This window comes from Electrona antarctica (genome assembly GCF_951216825.1).
Source record: "Electrona antarctica genome assembly, chromosome: 19".
NCBI lineage: Eukaryota > Metazoa > Chordata > Actinopteri > Myctophiformes > Myctophidae > Electrona > Electrona antarctica.
The window spans coordinates 36281678-36301189 of NC_136800.1; the positions used below are offsets into that span (position 1 = coordinate 36281678).

At 42.0% G+C, this 19512-nt stretch overlaps 3 protein-coding genes across 3 annotated transcripts in view; 2 read left to right on the forward strand and 1 right to left on the reverse strand.

Annotated features, from left to right (window-relative positions):
• Positions 1 to 1719, reverse strand: part of samd7 (sterile alpha motif domain containing 7) — a 43248-nt gene extending 41529 nt beyond the window's left edge. The window contains exon 1 of the mRNA XM_079530015.1: positions 1646 to 1719. The gene's annotated coding sequence lies outside the window, so the exon portion shown is untranslated. The remainder of the gene's footprint in view (positions 1 to 1645) is intronic.
• cops9 (COP9 signalosome subunit 9) lies at positions 168 to 7649 on the forward strand. Its single transcript, XM_079530020.1, has 3 exons — positions 168 to 379; positions 2158 to 2230; positions 6352 to 7649. The coding sequence occupies exons 1-3, from the start codon at positions 281 to 283 to the stop codon at positions 6387 to 6389; spliced, it is 210 nt and encodes a 69-aa protein (XP_079386146.1). The 5' UTR covers positions 168 to 280; the 3' UTR covers positions 6390 to 7649.
• Positions 7650 to 12654: 5005 nt separating this feature from the next.
• Positions 12655 to 19045, forward strand: and2 (actinodin2; the record flags this gene model as incomplete). The annotated part of the gene is made up of 6 exons (XM_079529337.1): positions 12655 to 12661; positions 13518 to 13592; positions 16200 to 16244; positions 16586 to 16767; positions 17424 to 18350; positions 18623 to 19045. The coding sequence occupies 6 exons, from the start codon at positions 12655 to 12657 to the stop codon at positions 19043 to 19045; spliced, it is 1659 nt and encodes a 552-aa protein (XP_079385463.1).
• Between the last annotated feature and the right edge of the window lie 467 nt (positions 19046 to 19512).

Here is a 19512-nt window from a genome sequence, read left to right on the forward strand (position 1 = left end):
TACTTGCTTATTTTATTTAATATAATGTAAAATATCTGATCACTGTCAAAAACATACTAAAAGTTTTATGTAATTTATGTAAAACAAAACAGAAAATTGTGTCTTATCATCAGCACCGCAAGTGGAACTGTATACCGGAACTTCGATTTCTTACCGGGATTGTTTTCATGTAGCACCGTTATTAAATGTTGGATCCCCCCTCTCTGTGTTTTGCCAGCAGCATTGAAGACTTCAATTAATTTAGTGATAATAACCGAACAGACAGAGATTTTATTAATCTATGCCACTAAAGGATCAGTCCAACTCGACCGGAATGATGAAGCCAGCAGTTGATGAAATGTTCCCTGAAGGAGCAGGACCTTACGTGGATCTGGACGAGGTTAGTTTAGTTGTCTGTGTGTCTGACGACGAAGTGTTGTTGGCAAACATTTAGCCGTGGCTCATGACGCTCGATTATGACAGTCATGTTTGTTTCAGGGCTAGCAAACATTGTTAAACACATTTCTTTAAACATACTTGACAGCCAGCTGTGTCAAAATGACACGTAGGCGGCGGCCTGTGTATAATTAGATTGATTGATTGATTGAAGAATTTATTAACAGTTTGCAGAATTACAGTACATTTCAAGCACAAACTCAATACAAAAGGCTGTTAACTGTGAGTGGACGACCCAATTAAGCATTACACTTGTTTCCAACAGGGTCCACCATGTTCAAATCATCAAAACATTTAGAGACGTACAAATAGACACTTCTATAGACAGAACAGGAATTCATCAAAAAAGAATTCATCAAAAAGGAGGTAAAAAGGGAAAAGAAATATATACAGTGAGGGGAAAAAAGGGGGGGGCGGGGGGGGGGGGATTCAGATTTTACGGGGGCCAGTTTCGAATTGCAGCCATCCGTAGGTGCCCTTTGAGAGCGGTTTTGAAGGAGTCAAGGGATTCGCATGTCTTAATGACAGTTGGTAGGGCGTTCCACATTTTGGTGGCATAGGAGCGAAAAGAATTTAGTCCCTTGTTTGTGCCGAATCTGGGTTGTACATGGTTCGTTGCACTCCCTCTGGTGTTGTGGGTGTGGACTTCGTTAACATTAAGGAAGTATCTAGACAGGTACATGGGTATCTTGGTGGTGTATCGAATCTTGTGGACCAGACCCATTGCAAGATGCTGTACTCTGTCGTCGACCCTAAGCCATTCCAGCCTGTCGAAGTGGGCAGGGGTGAGGTGGGTTCGGGGGGCTAGATCAAGTAGGAGCCTGACCAGTTTGTTTTGGGAAGTCTGGAGCCTGGTTTTAAGGGCCTTTGAGGTGCTGTGGTACCAGGAGGTGCATGCATAGTCAAAGAAACCCTGTACAAGGGCTCCTGTTAAGGTCTTCAAGGTGTTTTTGTTGACCAGTGAGGAGATCCTGTAGAGGAATCTTGTTCTATGGTTGACTTTTTTGATTACGTTGGTGGCCATTTTATCACCGGAAAGATTAGCCTCCAGGATGGAACCTAGGTAGGTAATTTCATCTTTACGTAATTTCATCTTTACGAGCCCAGAATAGCTCTGGTCCATAGCTCTAATGCGGCAGCAATAAGGGCATTAAGTGGGATATGGATCAGAGCTAGACCCAGAATGGCTGTGATAAAAATACATTCATACTTGCATCATGTATTCCATAATAGCCGTAGATCTCCACTGCCCTCCTGTGTCGTCGTGTGGGGCGCGCAGCGTGTATTAATTGCTGCGACATTATAGACGGTCCCGACTCCTGGACTCCGGTGGGGCCCGAAATCACTGAACATAATGCATACGCACAGGGAGGGTACAGGTGTGATTAATTACGCGTGGGAGGATGGGTGTTCTGGGTATATGGAATTAATGAAAAGTATGTAATATCAGTCATTCTAGGCAATCTAGGGCTATGAGAGTATATTTATTTCAGAATCTAAGCTATATTTTGTTTAATATTTTATTTTGATTTATCTTTTGTGTTCTTGACTCCTGTACCTCTCCAATGTTACTGCTGTAAGTGCTGTCTGAAATAAGTCTTGTCCAAGGCTATAGTAGCTGCTATGGCACTTGTAGGGGATCAATAACGGCTTATTTTATCTTATCTAGATGATTAGTTTAACTTGTTCTTCATTCTGCATTGCATTTTGGTGTTCTGGCAGGCGGGGGGAAGCAGTGGACTGCTGATGGACTTAGCTGCAAATGAAAAAGCCGTTCATTCTGACTTCTTCAATGGTAAAGCAATGTCATCCTGCAGCTGTAGCTTTTTTTTGATTGATTGAAATATTTATTAACAGTTTGCAGAATTACAGTACATTTCAAGCACAAACTCAATACAAAGACTGTTAAAGGGGCATTCCACTCATTTTCAACATTTTACTATGTCATTAATATACCTTAGAGCTGTTGTGTGGAATAATACAAAAAAGTCCCCCCATTCTGTGTTTCCTAGAACTGGAGATCTGAAAAAAATCATTAACATGGTGAAACACATCTTGATGATGTCATCAAGATGTGTTTCACCATGTTAATGATTTTTTTCATACTTACAGTTCTAGGAAACACAGAATGGTTTTATTATTTATTATTTCCACACAACAGCTCTAAGGTATATTAATGACATAGTAAAATGTTGAAAATGAGTGGAATGCCCCTTTAACTGTGAGTGGACGACCCAATTAAGCATTACACTTGTTTACAAGAGGGTCCACCATGTTCAATTCATCAAAACATTTAGAGACGTACAGATAGACACTACTGTATAGTCAAAGAACAGAACAGGAATTCATCATAAAGGAGGTAAAAAGGGAAAAGAAACATATACAGTGAGGGGAAAAAGGGGGTAACTTGCTATTAACTTTATCAACTTGTTACTAACAAACTCAAATTAAAACATTGAGGTCTCAATTTATGTCCTCAGTAATGTTACCTTTTTATTATAGTAATTTATAGCCTTACCTGTACAGTTTTTAATGTGAAGGACCCCTAAATGAATATGTATTAGTGTACACAATGTATGTATGTACATAATACAAGATTTGTGTTGTTTAAATGTTACATTTGTCAAAAGTTCACGATAGCAGATGCGGCCCGTTGTAAGCTTAGCTGAGCTTGTAGATCAGCTAAAATAGCCTTACTTTTAACTACATGTTGACACTATACTGTATACCAGTAAGACGCCTAATGGCAAGGTCGCGTGCACGCATCCGCCTCGTTGACGGCAGACTGCTGGGCGAGTGCTGGCGCTTTGGCAATGGCATGGGGGGTCAGATCAACATGGAATTAATTCTGTACTGGCCACATATGGTAAATGGTGCATTTTATATAGCGTATCCAATTTACAATTTACAATTTAGGCATTTAGCAGACGCTCTTAATCCAGAGCGATTTACATTAGGCAGGAACAAAAGTATGGGAATACATCACATATATAAAATGCATTTATCAAGAAACATGCGTAAGCTAAGAACGTAACTAGAACATATCTATATAATGACACTATACATTTTAACTATACATATATACTATACTAGTATACATATGTAGGCTACTATGATGTGCTATGACTATATACAATGCAATTATTGTGCTGTCTACATGACATGCTATAAGTCTGTTTCAAATGCTATCTAAGTCTAAAAAGTGCTATCTAAGGGGGTAGGATAAGTGCTATGGGCCATGATGGAGTCTGAAAAGGTGGGTCTTCAGACTACGGCGGTATCCAAGGCGCTTTACATAGATTGTGCATTACATTCACCCATTCACACACACATTCATACACCGATTGTGGCGGAAGCCATGCAAGGTACCAACCAGCACATCGGGAGCAATTTGGGGTTCAGTGTCTTGCCCAAGGACACTTCGACATGTAGCCAGGAGGAGCCGGGATTCGAACCGCCGACCCATGGATCATTGGACGACCTGCTCTACCTCTTGAGCCACAGTCGCCCTATATGGAGTGTGTCTTGAGTGTACAGGGTTTGATGAGGTCAGATCAACATATGGAATGTCAGAATAGGTCAGCTCCATATATGGAGATCTAAGGATGGTAGCGGGGACATTCTCTTGAGTGTACACACTGTACAGGGTTTGATGAGGGCCGGGCCTTAATTTTCAGGCCTGTTGAGAACTCTAGTTTGTTGAGAACTAATAACTTTGGGGCAGGCCCGTCTAGAGTTTGAATGGACAGGTATGAGTCAAAAGGGAGACATCGAAGAGGAAGGATGGATGGGGATGGATCAACATATTGAATGTCAGAACAAGTTCTTCTGACATATATCCATATATGGAGATCTAAGGGTTTGAGGTCAGATGTAGAGTTGCTGGCCAATATTGATGACAACTACAGGGTTCACAATGGGGCTCTATGGGCTAGCAAGTAGACTAATTGCGACAGCAGGTCACATTTACTACTACTGATGATGTTACGTGATGTCACGCGACCTGGGCACCATATATGGGGGCTTTCCCATGGGGATTTTAAGTGATGCACTGACGGACAAAAATTTACGATTTCATAGTAAATGCGACCTGTGGTCGCAATCAACCAATTTTGCTGGGGACCCCCCCGGAACCACCCAAGGGGACTCCACTTTGAGAATCACTGCACTAGTGGATACTGATGGATGCAAATGTAAAGCTGAATTAGATTTCAGATAGGCCACTGGAAGTGATTGTGAATGTTAAACATATTTTCTTAAATGAGAAGTTGTCAGTCAAGTCAGATTGAATCTATTAGCACATGCCTTCTTTTCACTCCTGGGTGTCTAAACACTGGGCTCAGTAACAGCAGGAAATTACTTTACTAGTCTTTTTTTCCCCAACTGCCCCTACCCTCTCTTTTTTTCCTTTTTCCCTCTACTAACCAAGTTTTATAATCAAGTGTGATCTTTGCCCTGAGGTGAAGCTACATCAAACGGTAGCGACTTCTCAGCATACGCCACACAGGTTAAATGTTAACCTCCTCTGCACTGCAGGCAGGATCTGCCTTGTATAAGGCCATTTAAAAAGTAGGCATGTATTTTGTATTATAAAGATGCATGTCGTGCAATGACACATAGATTGATAGTGACGACTAGATAGACAGAAAGACAGACCTTGAAAGTGGTAGTCAGTTTCTAAAGCAATCACATTGAGAATGTAACACGTGTTCAATATGACTGCAAATTTAGCCTTGCCCTGATTGTTCCAGGCAGCTCACTTCAGTATTTTGTTCTATCCTAACCCCTGAGAAGAAAATGAGATGCCAGAAATGGAATTTAAGAATGTCTTCAAAAGAGGCTCTTAAAAACAGAAAAGGTCCCTGCAGAGTGTCTCCCAATAAAAACTTGGAACATGTCACATGCTGTTGTGTCATTCTCAAATTCCAGTCATTTAATGTAGGCAATGTTTTTTGTCTTTAATTTGGCTCAAAATATTGTTTTTCTCTGTGAGTAGTGATTGTCGCCTCTGATTTGTTTTGCAGACCTGTACTCAAGGTTCCAGGGTACACACCCTTCAGTCCATCCATATTTATCAGTATTCTTGTAGCTGGCTGTACACATCACATATCAGGCTCACTCACACTATACTATACTATAATAGTATTATACACAGTATATATCTACTAAATGCCAATATTACTGGTGATAGATAGTACTGTACATGATATATCTAATTCCATGATACTCATGCCTATTTATATCTATAAAAAAAAGGTTCATAACTCGTGCTAGATGAGCTTACCCGGCCAGTACAAGTGCTGAAGGCTAGGCCAGAATTTAAGTGTTATTTATATGCCCATTTTACTGGTGATAGAATGATACTTATAAGCCTTTATTTACTACTAATAGTTCATACATTATGCAAACCCAAATAGTCCAGGACCGTGCAGATGGCCAGACTTCTTTTCAAGTCATTTTCACATCCATGCATGTCGGTACAGTTCTGCCATTCGCCTCTGACCCCACAAACGTACAGGCCAACAGGAAGGACACATGGACAGCGCAGCAAGTGTGTTCCCAGGCCTTTTACTTTTATCACCTCTCGCCCCCTTTTAACCCACCAACCTATTAGGCTGCTTTATGAGAAAATGCCTCCCTTGCAAAACATTTTTTGAGTGGTGCAAACCACTCCAACAACTGGCTTTGTACCCGTGTACCCGTGTTTGTTCGTACCAAAAAAACGAGCATGGTTGCTATGGTTAGTATGTGACGTCACTGACAGTACATACAGTAACTATAACAATAAATGTGTAGTTGCACCACTCAGTTCACATGGGTGTGATTTTTTAAAATATGACCACCGTGGTCATGCTGTATTAAATAACTTCTGTCTAATGATAACAGATGTTTGTTTGTTTTATTTACCATCCGCAGATTTTGAAGACCTGTTCGATGATGATGACATCCTGTGATACAGAGAGAGATGAGCACATCTTCACTGTTTTTTGCGATTATATGTGAACCCATTCACCCAACTCCATGGACTTCTTTTCTGTCTATTTTGTTTTCTTTTGCGAGACATTGCTAGCCTTAATGACATACAATTTCCTTTCATTGGTGTCCTAGTTTCAGGGTTTTAAAACATTCTCAAAAAAGTCTCCAGAAGATCCAGATGTTGTGACATTCTTCAGATCCCAAGAATTCCTCCATATGCACTATGCTAAAATGATGAGCACCTACGCTACGGTGTACATGACTTAAACCACCTCCATGCTGGATTGTAGGTTTCTTGGCGTTGAAGAACACCTGTTAGAGGTGTGCCCCTTTCAAACATAATTATATATGTATGCATAGGATGGGAGAGAGCCTCCAACATATGCTGTCGCCCTTAGACATACTGCAGATGGCATGTGATGAATCGCGGTCGGCAATAATCACTTCAGTATTTGTAATTACATATGTAATGTGTATGTACGGTTTGATGTTCAATTATCTGACATGAACTTAACTCTATCCCTTGACATTGTATATACTTATACACATGATGAATATTGAAGACTTGTCTTACAGTATCACTTGTTTTGTAGATGTGCTATAGGTGATGACAGAAAAAGGAAAAATATAATTCCCAGTGAGTGAAGCCGTTAAGTGTGTGGTATTATATCATTGCTCTTGGGTAGAATAATTGTATCTCCATATATTTCACTTTGGCCCTTCATCATACCAGTGTCACAAAAAAAGGAGTCACTATGCGATGCGTTGAGAGCTTGCAGATTTGCTATTTTTGCTAATTGTTGAAAGTTAAAGTGAAGTATTAACAAGAATTTGTAAATCATATCTACATTGGAACAATTGGAGCACAAGTTCTCATTTACGTTTCCTGAAACTGAAAAGTAACATTTTTTGGACATACAATACAGTAGAGTTTCCAACCGGCCAGAGACTATAGGCTATACAGTACACTACAGTATGTATAGTGATAACACTTATCACTTTGCATGTCCTACATAGGTGATGACAGAAAAATAACAAATTCCCTCTGTGAGAGAAGATGTTAAGTGTGTGTGGTATATTTGATATGCCTGTTCCAGATTATATGCAGATGTGATGATGTGTCAACTGTCAAATAAACTAATGCATAGTGATTGATCAGTGTTTAGGGTGAACCTGGTTGTGCTTCATGCTTTGGCAGAATCATGACAAAAACAAACAATTGAGGTTGATAGATTATATTGTTGTTTTGTTAAGTGTGTGTGTGTGTGTGTGTGTGTGTGTGTGTGTGTGTGTGTGTGTGTGTGTGTGTGTGTGTGTGTGTGTGTGTGTGTGTGTGTGTGTGTGTGTGTGTGTGTGTGGATAAAGCTCTATTTTCTCATACTAGTAATAGATAGATAGGTAATAGATAGGCACTCAGAGATGCCCCCACCCTCCAAACTTTCAAAACCGCCCTCAAGACCCACCTCTTCAACATTGCCTTCCCTAGCTAACCCCTCTCACTGTCTTTCTTTTTAATGTTTTTTAGCTTTTAGTGTTTTTCCTTTTTCTAATAGTTGTTTTTATCTTGCTGTTACCTCTGTAAAGCCACCCCATGTAAAGCGTCTTTGGGTACTCAGAAAAGCGCTATATAAGTTTGAGATATTATTATTATTATTATAGAGTGTTTGTTAGAGATGGGCTACAATCGATATGGCAATATATCGCAATATTTTATTTTGATACTCCAGGCCGTAGTATTGTGATACTAAAAGAAAACCGTTCCCATGCATAGAAACCATTGGTAGATGTCACTGTACTATAGCTAGTTCGCCTACCAGTGATCATCTTAAATATATATATATATATATCAATATGCACAGCATCGCAATATATCGTGATACAATCGTATTGTGATGTGTATTGTATCATGAGGTTCTTGCCAAGAATACCCATCACTAGTGTTTGTTCAGTAACAGTCTCTCCAGCTCTTTAATAAAACAGAAAATACATTTCCAGTCGGGTTGCCAATTTCATCCAATCAGGAGAGAGTATCACTATCAGCTTCAATTTTATAGTGTTCCAATTCTAATTTTGTCTGCTCATTTCTTTGTGTCTTCACTTCCAATTTCACTTGTTTATCCTGTATTGAGTTCTCACTCCTGATTAAATTGGTATCGCGACCTGAAAATGCATTTTCTCTTTATTAAAGAGCAGGAGAGACAGGGAGACCCCAGTTACTGAATAAACATATCACACACCCAAAGCTAGACATGAGAGAATGTTTAGTGCGGAGGGTGACTGGGAAAGGATTTACAAAGGAAACATGGCACACATACTTTACAATTTAGGCATTTAGCACACTCTTAACTCCGTCGTACATCAAATACATAGTCAACTAGGATCATAAGTAAACTAAGAACCTAACATCCTTCTAACAGTAGAATATCTACAATAAAACTAAGTATAAAACAGTATAAACACTATAGAATGCTATGTCTACATAATTGTGCTATCTAAATTATATAAAGACTAAAGCCTTTGCATTTGCCTGCAAGGTCGTCAAGGCTAGGGCAAGTGCTTTTGGCAGTGTTACGGGCTAAGGTGGAGTCTGAAGAGGTGAGTGTTCAGACTACGGCGGAAGATTGGGAATGAGTTATAGTATAGTATATCTGTATAGTTTATATGTATAGTGTCATTATATAGATATGTTCTAGTTACGTTCTTAGCTTACGCATGTTTCAAGATAAATGCATTTTATATATGTGATGTATTCCCATGCTTTTTTGTTCTTGCCTAATGTAAATCGCTCTGGATTAAGAGTCTGCTAAATGCCTAAATTGTAAATTGTAATTGTAAATTGTGAGTTTGCAGTTCTAATTGCAATGGGGAGTTCACACGCACACGCGCGCACACACACACAGACACACACACACACACACACACAGCTGCTACATTATAATAAAAGAGAGACTTGTAATTGTATTTTAGCTTTTAACAACAAATTACTTTATGCAAATGATCCAGCACAATACTATACTAAATAGGCCATCCCCTGAAAACTATCCTTCCTCTGTGTTGCTTGTTAGAATACTACATTTTGACAATAATATGAGAATTTTGGCAGTCATCTAGCCTTTGAGAGAAATGTTCTAATTCCCAAAGCTAAACACAGAGCTGTCTCAGATCATAGGAAATATGTAAATTCAGTTTGAGGGAAAGCATGCCCTTCACATTATTCCCTTTACACTTTTTGGTTTCTGTGGTAAACATGCACTCTGTTTTGTTACAAATTAAACATGATTATTACTCCTCTTGTCTTCATGCACTTGAAGTACAACTTAAGAGGACCAGCAATAGACCATGGTTAAGAAAGTTGTTGTCAGGCATCATCATTTTTTTATGAGCATCTGTTTTTTTTTAATGAGCTATTCTTCCAGTAGTAGCATTTAACCGCTTTATGGGTTCTTAACAGAAATTTCACTTGGCATGGATTTTCCATGCTTAGACATTATCAGGCGTGTCCCTTTCCCCACATTTCTACTGTTGTGTTTGACCAGCAGCAACAAGCCAACATATGTCAACATGAGGAAGAGAGGCACTTGTCTTCTCCAGTGACAGGCCCAGAAATTCTGAAATGTGTAAATTGCAGGGATGGTGGTAGGTTGACTTGAGGCTAAGTTGTCACAAGTCATGTCAGTGAAACACTTATCATGTTGGAGTACAACACAAAGAGAAAAATAAAAAGATTTAAGGAGAAAAAAATAATATATAACTAGAAAAAGTGCCCCTCGGGGCACAGGTCTCCACCAGGCCAGGTCAGGTTGTGGCCTCCTGGTGGCGCTATAATAGGACAATGTGAAAAGGGTGCCATTTGTTCCATTAATGGCAATTGGATGATTTGAGTTTTGCAATAATCCACCTGTTGGTGGCGCTATAACAGGACTATGTGAAAAGGGTGGGATATATTCCTCAGCCTAGTAGGAAAGTCTGTGAAAGATTTCACGTAAACAGCACGCTGCATTCATGATTTGAGGCGTTTTGTTTCAAAAGGGCCAATCCTGCAAACTTTGAAAGCCTATGTTAGTCAATTAGGGTGGAATATGAAATATCGGACAGATCCATCTTGAACACATGACTATAGAGATAGTGTGTAACGATTTGCTGGATTTTTTGACAGAATCTGGAGGAGTAATATAAAAAAATGTGTATTTCAAAAGTCGGCCTCCTGGTGGCGCTATAACAGGCCGTTCTGGACATTTTGGGGCAGAGGTTCATCGTTGGCATCCAGGGAGTGTGTGTGCAAAATTTGGCATCGACCGGGTTAACGGTGCCGGAGATTAGCTGTTCACAGACGGACGGACGGACGGACACACGGACGGACGGACGGACGGACACACGGACGGACGGACGGAGTGCAAAACATACTCTCTCCCCATGCCTTCGGCCTGGTGGAGACAATAATATATATATAGGGAGGGAGAGAGCCTATTATATATATATATATATATATATATATATGCTCTCTCCCTCCCTCTCACTCTCGCAATCCCTCGTGCTGATCATCACTCCTCAGGACATTTTTGAACAAGCAGTAATAATAAGATAAGCTCGGAATATTTTATCTGACCTTTTGCATGTATTAAACAGAGAGTACGAGCTAATGCCATCCGGTAGGAGATATAGAACTCCACGGTGTGTATAATAGATTTAAACACTCGTTTGTTCCTCTGTCAATCAAAATGCTCAATCAGAGATTGCTAAATGGCAGCAACCATAACTGACTAGATGCACTTTGACTAGTTGCACTTTATCAAGGGAATGTGTGCAATATCTCTGTTTTTATGTTCTATAAATTAGAATTAGTTATCTTTTTCTTTTCTTTCTGTGAATGTGTTATTTGTATGCAGCTGTGACTCCAAGACAGATTTCTCCTAATGGAGACAAATAAAGACAACCTTGAACCTTGATCAAGCTCTGGTCTGACGTCACACATAACTTCTCTCCCTTTTCCTTCCTCCCTTCCCCTGTTCCTGTCCCTCTCTCTCTCGCTGATCGAGCGCTGGTCTGATGCCACACACATACCGTTGCCTAACAATGGCAATTAGTACTGACGTCAACCTTTGTATACCGGCAACAACGCTGATTAGAATGACATCTGGAATGATGATGTTGGGACTCTCCATATTTGGGCATAATTTGGACACAGACAACTTTAACTTTGTATATATCGTCTCTGTCGGGTGGAAACCTCATTATGTCCAAAACTGTTACATTTCAGGATTCAAAAGTATCAGATCTACAAGCTCAAAACGTGTCGCTTTGTGCTGTGTTTCGAGCTTTGCATCTGCTACTTTTGATGCTTTGTTGCTGTAGCACGCACGCACGCACGCACGCACGCACGCACGCACGCACGCACGCACACACACACACACACACACACACACACACACACACACACACACACACACACACACACACACACACACACACACACACACACACACACACACACACACACACACACACACACACACACACACACACACACACACACACACACACACACGTCTTTGTATTGTATTGGGAAATGAGTGCACACAAAGTATATAGTAAAAAACGAAACTTGTGTTGTATGTATAGTTGTATTTATCCAAGCTTGTTAGCTTGCTAAAGTATAGTCCTCTGGCTCAGCCTGTGGGAGCAACGTGGCACAGCGTACACAACAGGAGCTGGCAGCATAGTGCTAATGACCCTACCTTATACAGCATTAACGACAGCTGCATGCCTTCATTAGGGGCCTCCATGAGGCCTGCCTCCCTGATGACTCCAGCTGCCTGCCTCCATGTAACAAGGCAGTGGGATGGAAACCCAAATGTTTTCAGGAAAAGTATGCTTTTTGGGAATAGAGGGGGAAAAAAATCAGCTTGTTTTCTCACTAATGTTTATGTATATTTGATGCGCCTCACTCATAATGATACATAATGACCACATCCACTTTGAATGCATTTCATTTAATTTCAATGACATTTTATTATAGTGACAAATCACACATTTTCTCAAAACACTTTATATAGAGCAGTAACACTGCAGAAAAACTGATGCAACCAAAAGTGCATCTAACCACTGGATCAAACGTTGGAGCAGCAGCAGCACTGAAGTGCAGTAATTAAGTACAGCTGTTAGCTCTGAAATGACGACAAGAGAGTAAGGTAGTGAACAGCCTACAGGGTTTAAAATACAGACTGTACTTGTACTGTATGGGTGATGGCAGGTAGAGGACTTCTCACTTTATATTGTAGAAGACAAATGAGATACAAAAAGCAAAACAAAACATTGTGTGTATGTGGTGTCACATCCATCTTCATTTTTGTACCCCATATTTTATTTTATTTATTCATTTATTTATTTTTTACCATTAACCTGCTCCTTTTGGGGGGGGGGGGGGGGGGGGGGGGCATTCTAATTATTAGCTATCATCACTACTTTAATATTAGCAATACCACAGTGTAGAAATACATTGTTACAAATAAAAGTCCTGAATACAAAAAAGTCAAAGTACAAAGGTATGAGGGGGTCATTTACTTTACTACGGTATTTTAACTTTTTTTTACTTTCTTTTTTTAACGGCCATAGCCGTTTTCACAAATGTGATGAGGTCAGCACATTTGGCTGACCTATGGCCGTTTGTAGCCCAAAGAGCCGAATTGCTTGAATTGAATGAATAGTGTTAAACAGCTATAAAATTGCCACAGCCGCAGGTACTACCAAGTAAATTGCTTTGTGGAATTGAACAGTTTAAAGTCAGTCCACACCCACAGTGTGTGATATAGACATTTCACAACAAGCAGTGGCTATTGCCACCTCTCAACATTTACCCCAAATTGCAAACACGCGAAGAAACAAACCATACGCATAAATGGCACTCCGTTTACTCTTCCTGCATCAACAACAGGCTCTCTGCTGCTCACCTCTCCTAATTACAGGACCCCCATTGGTCGGTCGATCATCGGCGCAGGAGCCAATCCCGCAGCGCCAAACAGCATGCCGGAGCCATATGACATGCCTTTTTGTTTTTAATGATCACGGGGCTCCTTAAAAATGTTTCTCTGCCCATCCGTCCCATACAGGGAGGCAGAGAGGTATAGGGTCGACACAGCTCAGACAACTACAGCGCGGTGACTCCCTGCCACTGGCTCCCAGAGGTGTGGTGTCCCTACTCTCTTGAGGTGAACCCAGGAGGTCAATACTTCTGCACCCTTACAGGTATAGTAGGTGATGGATTTATAATAAACCACCTTTTTCCCCCTTTTACAGTTACACAGTTATTAGGTGACCTTGACTTCTTCCAACTGGATTGGATTGAGTCGAGTGATTTTAAAATCACAGAGGATTTGTTTAGGACTATGTGCTCAATCACTGTGCTAGCGGTGATTAATTTACAGCCCAAGCTGGAATGAGAAGGAGTTGAAAGGTTCTGTTGTTGCTGACGTTTAGTTGTAAACAGCAACTACCTGCAACTGGATTATATTTGGAGAAATCCACTGTTTTTTATAGTTATATAAAACTGTAGGTGACAATCTATCCTGTCAGATTACTTTCAGAAGAAAGTTTTTTGCTGTTAAAGCTGTTAAACTTGTTATAATTGTACCTAGGCTGTTGTCACAGTTTTTGCATATCTCAGTAGGCATATAACGATATATTGTATATCGATATATATCGATATTAATCCCGACGATATGAATCGATTCATTGAAATAAAAATTTGTTTTAAATTTCGATTTAAAACATTTTTTGGGGGGCTTTCGTCATATTCCATCATATTCAAGTGCTTTTGGAGAGAAATGATAGTCACTTTCAGTAGTAGAGCACTGTAGAGGGGAGCTGTGTGTGTCTGTGACTGTGCCCAGGTGATGGTCGTTGATACTCATCAAGGAAGGCAATTATGTTTCTGCACTGTCAAAAGTAATGCTACTTTTTTTGCAATGTAGTTAAATAAAAAATCTCAGGAGGGAAGATAAATTATATAAAATTAAAAAAAAAAAAAAAAATCTTTAAAACATATATTTTTTAATATCGTGAAAGATCGTATCGTGAACCTCATATCGTGATACGAATCGTATCGTGAGTTGAGTGAATCGTTACATGCCTTTTCATTAGTTAACCAATTCGTTTTTTAAATAGTGAGCACAGCTTGGGAACCTATATCAACAAGAAAACATTTCCCATAATACTGCATATTACTCTTTTGCTTTTGGCCCCAGGAAGCACACCAAACAGAAGATGGCATGCGCTGGAAGACTGTCGCTTTCCCTGGTCCACACTGGAATTCTGCTAGCTATTGTTTTATTACCAGGTGAGAGACTTTAATGGAATTTACCTGCTTTGAAGCTTTGATGCAGTTCATTACCAAGCCCCACTGCAGGCAACATTAAGCTGTTCCCCTTAATGTTTTAATAAGTGGCACTGGGACCTAATCTATGGCACAGAATGATAAAACAGCCATTACCTCTTATCTTGTTTAAAACAGCTAGGTGACATGTTAGCTTGAGGTGAAGACATGCAGCGCTCAAGTAGATCAAAATCTTTCCTCGTCCTCGGGGAGCCTGCGAGCCTTTTCCTCATTAATAACTGTGAGGGACCACTAGTCTCCACTGCACCAGTAAAATCACTGTGTTCATTTTTCTCTGAGGCCCCTTTTCCACCGGTTGGTTCCCAATGGGAACCGGTTCAGTTCTTTTTGGTTTTTAGTCCATGAGCCAGAGCTCCAAATTTAGAACGTTAATTATGAATTGTATGTGCAAAACCATACCTATATTAGATTTGTATCACCATGAAACTTCCCCAATTGACGAAGATATGATTTATTGTATTACAAATTTTACATTTTTTAATATGCAAATTAGGTATTATGTAGGAAATTATGCAAAATAATCGAAAATATGAAAAAGCTACTACTGTGGAAGGGTTATCAAACTTATCATGTATTAATTTACTTGTATTGAACCTATAAACAATGTAATATAGGTCTAGTTTTCCCACCAATTTTGGAGCTCTGGCTCATGGACTAAGAACCAAAAATAACTGAACCGGTTCCCATAGGGAACCAACCGGTGGAAAAGGGGTCTGTGAGTGTGCAAATGTAACCACATGTACCCCGTAAGGGCATTTGTACACTCTCAGAGTCACAAATGGATAAAACGAACACAGAGGATTTTACTGTGTACAATCAGCTGACATGGCCGTTTCCTCTGTGGTCATAAACTTCAGAAGGAAACCCCTGTTGGTATCGCATTTACTCAACATATGGAAAAGGGGATGTTCACAGAACATGTCCCCCCCTAAACATTTTAACATGCAACAATAATTGCATGTGTGTGTGTGTGTGTGTGTGTGTGTGTGTGTGTGTGTGTGTGTGTGTGTGTGTGTGTGTGTGTACATTAAGCGTTCTTGCCATACTCTTGTGTGGATTGCCCATGCTCTTTGTAGTTTTACAGGTTAACTTCTATTAGTTTCCCTCTGACAGCCATATAAAAACAGGCATGCAGGCTCCCAACTACCTGGTTCAAAGCCTACACCCAAGCAGGGGTTGTTGGGGGGCGTCGGGCTGGAGGCGGGTGTCAATCTGCAGGATGCTGGGGGGGGGGGGGGGGGGGGGGGGGGGCACAGACCCCAGCGCCTGCCTGCCATGCTCGTGCAGGGGCTTATTAGCAGGTCAGCATTTTCCTCCAAGACTGGAGGGAGAAAGCTGCAAACAGACATCTGGTCCTTGTCAGCTCATGTCTATGCCGTTGGCGTTTTCTGTTTTACAGACTTTCTGGGGGCCATTCCGGTGGGACAGCAGGAGGAGGCAGAAGGTGAGGGGTGTCCGTGGGGGACTTGGCACGTTGGCACTTAATACTTATGCAGAAAGTCAAATGTGGTTTATGTGAAAGGTCAAAGACTGTTGTTTGCTGATTCTAAACATACATTCAACCTTCCGATCTACAAAGACATACATGCATGTGGATACACATGCCATTTTAACAACTTAAACCCCAGGGGTCTAGTATAGGGGTTCATGTGGTTAAAAACACTCGTGATTATACTGTGTACTGTACAGTATGTGCACGCATATGTACTGTACTGTATAACAGTTGTTTACTGTACAAATGTACAGAGATAATTTCATGTGAAGTTTTGTGGTCGTTCTCTGCAGTATCTAGAGATGTAAAAGCCGAGGCCATTGGTAACCTGCAGACACTGGTTCGTCACAGAAGGAACATCCCTGGTCTCTCTCCTCTGATCCCTTTCCCAATGCTCACCATCCCCCACCTCAAAAAGCTTCCCGACTTCTGGGGCTGGTACAAATACTTCATGGATACCCACAACCAGGAAGGAGTGAGTGGCATATATTATATCTATACGATTACTTTAATACATCGTCGCTGTCGGGAGGAAACCACCTAACTCATTTTTGAAAAGTATTAAAAAGTGCTTCGGACAAAACCTCTCAACTCCATTGGACCCTCAAACTGTCTGCTAAAGCAACCAACTCCACCAGCTCTCCCCCTCATATGGAAGTAATTGAAAATACTGTATATCAAGTCACAATACCAACTTTAATGAAGCAGTATTGCATTGTTTTCAAAATTTAAGGTTTTCTTAATTTCATGGAAAAATTATATATTTTTCATTTCCTGAAAAATGAACATTAGGTGGTTTCTCCCCAACATATAAAAAAATGTTTGGGCTCCACTCAATAATACAGCCAGGGCACAAATTGTATTTGTAATCCAAGGGCATATTGAGTCCTTTCTTTTAGCATTTTAGCATTGTAATCACAATGCTTCATTCAATGTAACATATTCCACTAGAGCAGAAGCAAAACTTAACGTGGTCCACTAGAGCAGATCCGAAACTTTACATATTCTAAGACAATGCTAAGCTTGTCTTACTTGTGCTCATTTCCAAAAACCTTTTGGGAAAGAAAATATGATCCCCAAAATATAAATACTGTAGGATCTCTGATCTTGTAGTTTCTCTCTTTCTCTCAGATTGAGGACCTGGATCGTCTGTACATGGCCTGGCTGCAGAACAATCACAAGAACGAGGAGAGCCCCTCGTTCAACCCTTACCTCGCCCACCTCAGCGAGATCTACAAGACCTGTGCCAACTCTGACGACCCCGAGTGCATCGCAGAGTCCACTAGCAAGCCCAAGGCGGCGGTGGTGATGCCCGCCGACATCAAGGCTGCCACCGTAAGATACTGCAACCCTTACGTTGACCCCTACTGCCTCTACCCCCTTGCTCACAAGGCTCCTCCTCCACCTCCACCCCCAGCCCCTGAGCCAGAGCCAGCACCGAGACCGGTACCCATCCTCACCCCTTTTCTGCCCATGCCCATGAGGACCGCCACTGGCTACTACTACTACGCCCCCGTCCTAGAGTCCTTCCTGAGCGCCGAGCAGAAGACTGAGCTGCTGAGGATTTGCCAGCCTAAAGATGTCGAGTGTCTGCAGTACCACCTGAGGGCCGCCTATGGCTACCGCCCTGCCCCTGGACCAGCCCCGTCCTACGCCGCCTTGAACTGCAACCCCAAGGACCCCTACTGTAAGCCCATCCTAGTCCAGAAGGGTCAAACCGGCTTCTACCACCTGGTCCATCCCAAATGTGACCCGGCCACTGACCCTCTGTGCGTAGTCAACGTGGCGGCCCCTGCCCCCCTGGCCGGTGAAGATGCCCCGAAAGAGCAGCATTGCAACCCACTTTTTGATGAGGGCTGCAACCCCCTGACTGCCACCAAGCTGTCTGGCCTCACCAAGCCCGTGCTGGAGTACCCAATAAAGAGCGCACCAGCGCCTCCACCAGAACCAGCGGCACCCGCTCCTCTGTTCTGTGATCCTCGCGTCAACCCCTTCTGCATGCTATATGCCGCGGCTGCCCTGCGCAAGCCCCCTCCACCACAGCTGCCTGAGCACCAGGTCTGAATCTGAAGTCTGGCTACTAAAAGACAAATAGTCAATAGTTTTAAATAGCCTAGCATAATTGATTCTTTGAATTGGCGTGTATTAATTGTCTATTGCGTCTTCATCCAGTGTATTAAATAACATAGTGAAATGAAATGGGTGTTGCATAATATTTTGCATGTATTATTATCTCCTGGGTGCAACCTTCTTTTTGCATCAAAGTATTTTTCTTTGTTTTAATACCAAACCCCCCTCCCCCCAATTCAAATCAATCAACAACCAACCAGGTACGCTACAACCTCGGTGTCGCCGGCAAGACCAAGGATGGCCACGACTGCTTTGTGCACTATGATAAGGACTGCACCCCCGTCAAGGCCGACGGCCCCAAAGTCAAGGCCGACATCAAAGCTCCAGCTGCTCCGGCCGTGCCCGCCTGCCATCCGTTTGACTTCAGCTGTGGTAAGCCATCCGCCGTCGAGGCCCCAGCGAAGCCCGCCGGCACAGACGGGATCGTTTTTCCTGATGACCCTCACTGTGACCCTGAGTTCGACTACAACTGCCGCCTGCGTCGCGCAGAGTCCGCGCCGGCAGCCGCCGACGAGCCTGCCGCCGATGAACCGGCCGCCGCTGATGAGCCCGTCCGGCACGCCGCTGCCCCCCCGCGCTTCGAAGACTTCCTCAGGGGCTACATGCGCCAGAGCAGGCATTAAGTACGCAATGTCAAAACAGCTTCCTGTTAACAGATCATTGTTTTTTAATGACTGGTCCGGGGCCTGACAGGGGTCTGAATGGAACATTACGGGTCTGTAACTGAGAGTTCACAAATGGAACCCAATGGACCCTTGTTCCATTCGTACACCCTCTCTGAGTTACAGACCTGTAAAAGGGTCCATTTGGACCCCTGGTGGTCCCCGGACCGTACGTTGAGAACCAGTGACATAGATCATGATATGACTGGAGGACAACGAGCTCGCTCCCCATGTCCTCGCTTCCATCACGGACTCCCGCAAATCCACCAATCACATGACACCAGAATCTGTAATGTGTAATCTGAGCCCACCCACACACCGGGTGGGAGCCCTCCTTTCTCCATGGACTCCAGAAAGCCACCTCTGGACCCACCAGGGATGGGAAAATAAATAACATTTCTGAAACAGCGAGTCCGTTTGGCCCGGAG

What these genes read in the sequence shown, in the direction of transcription:
- cops9 (XM_079530020.1), top strand. Translation starts at nt 281, where the DNA reads ATGCCACTAAAGGATCAGTCCAACTCGACCGGAATGATGAAGCCAGCA. An exon ending in CTTACGTGGATCTGGACGAG is followed by an intron (nt 380 to 2,157) that starts GTTAGTTTAGTT and finishes GTGTTCTGGCAG; the next exon opens with GCGGGGGGAAGCAGTGGACT. An exon ending in TCATTCTGACTTCTTCAATG is followed by an intron (nt 2,231 to 6,351) that starts GTAAAGCAATGT and finishes TACCATCCGCAG; the next exon opens with ATTTTGAAGACCTGTTCGAT.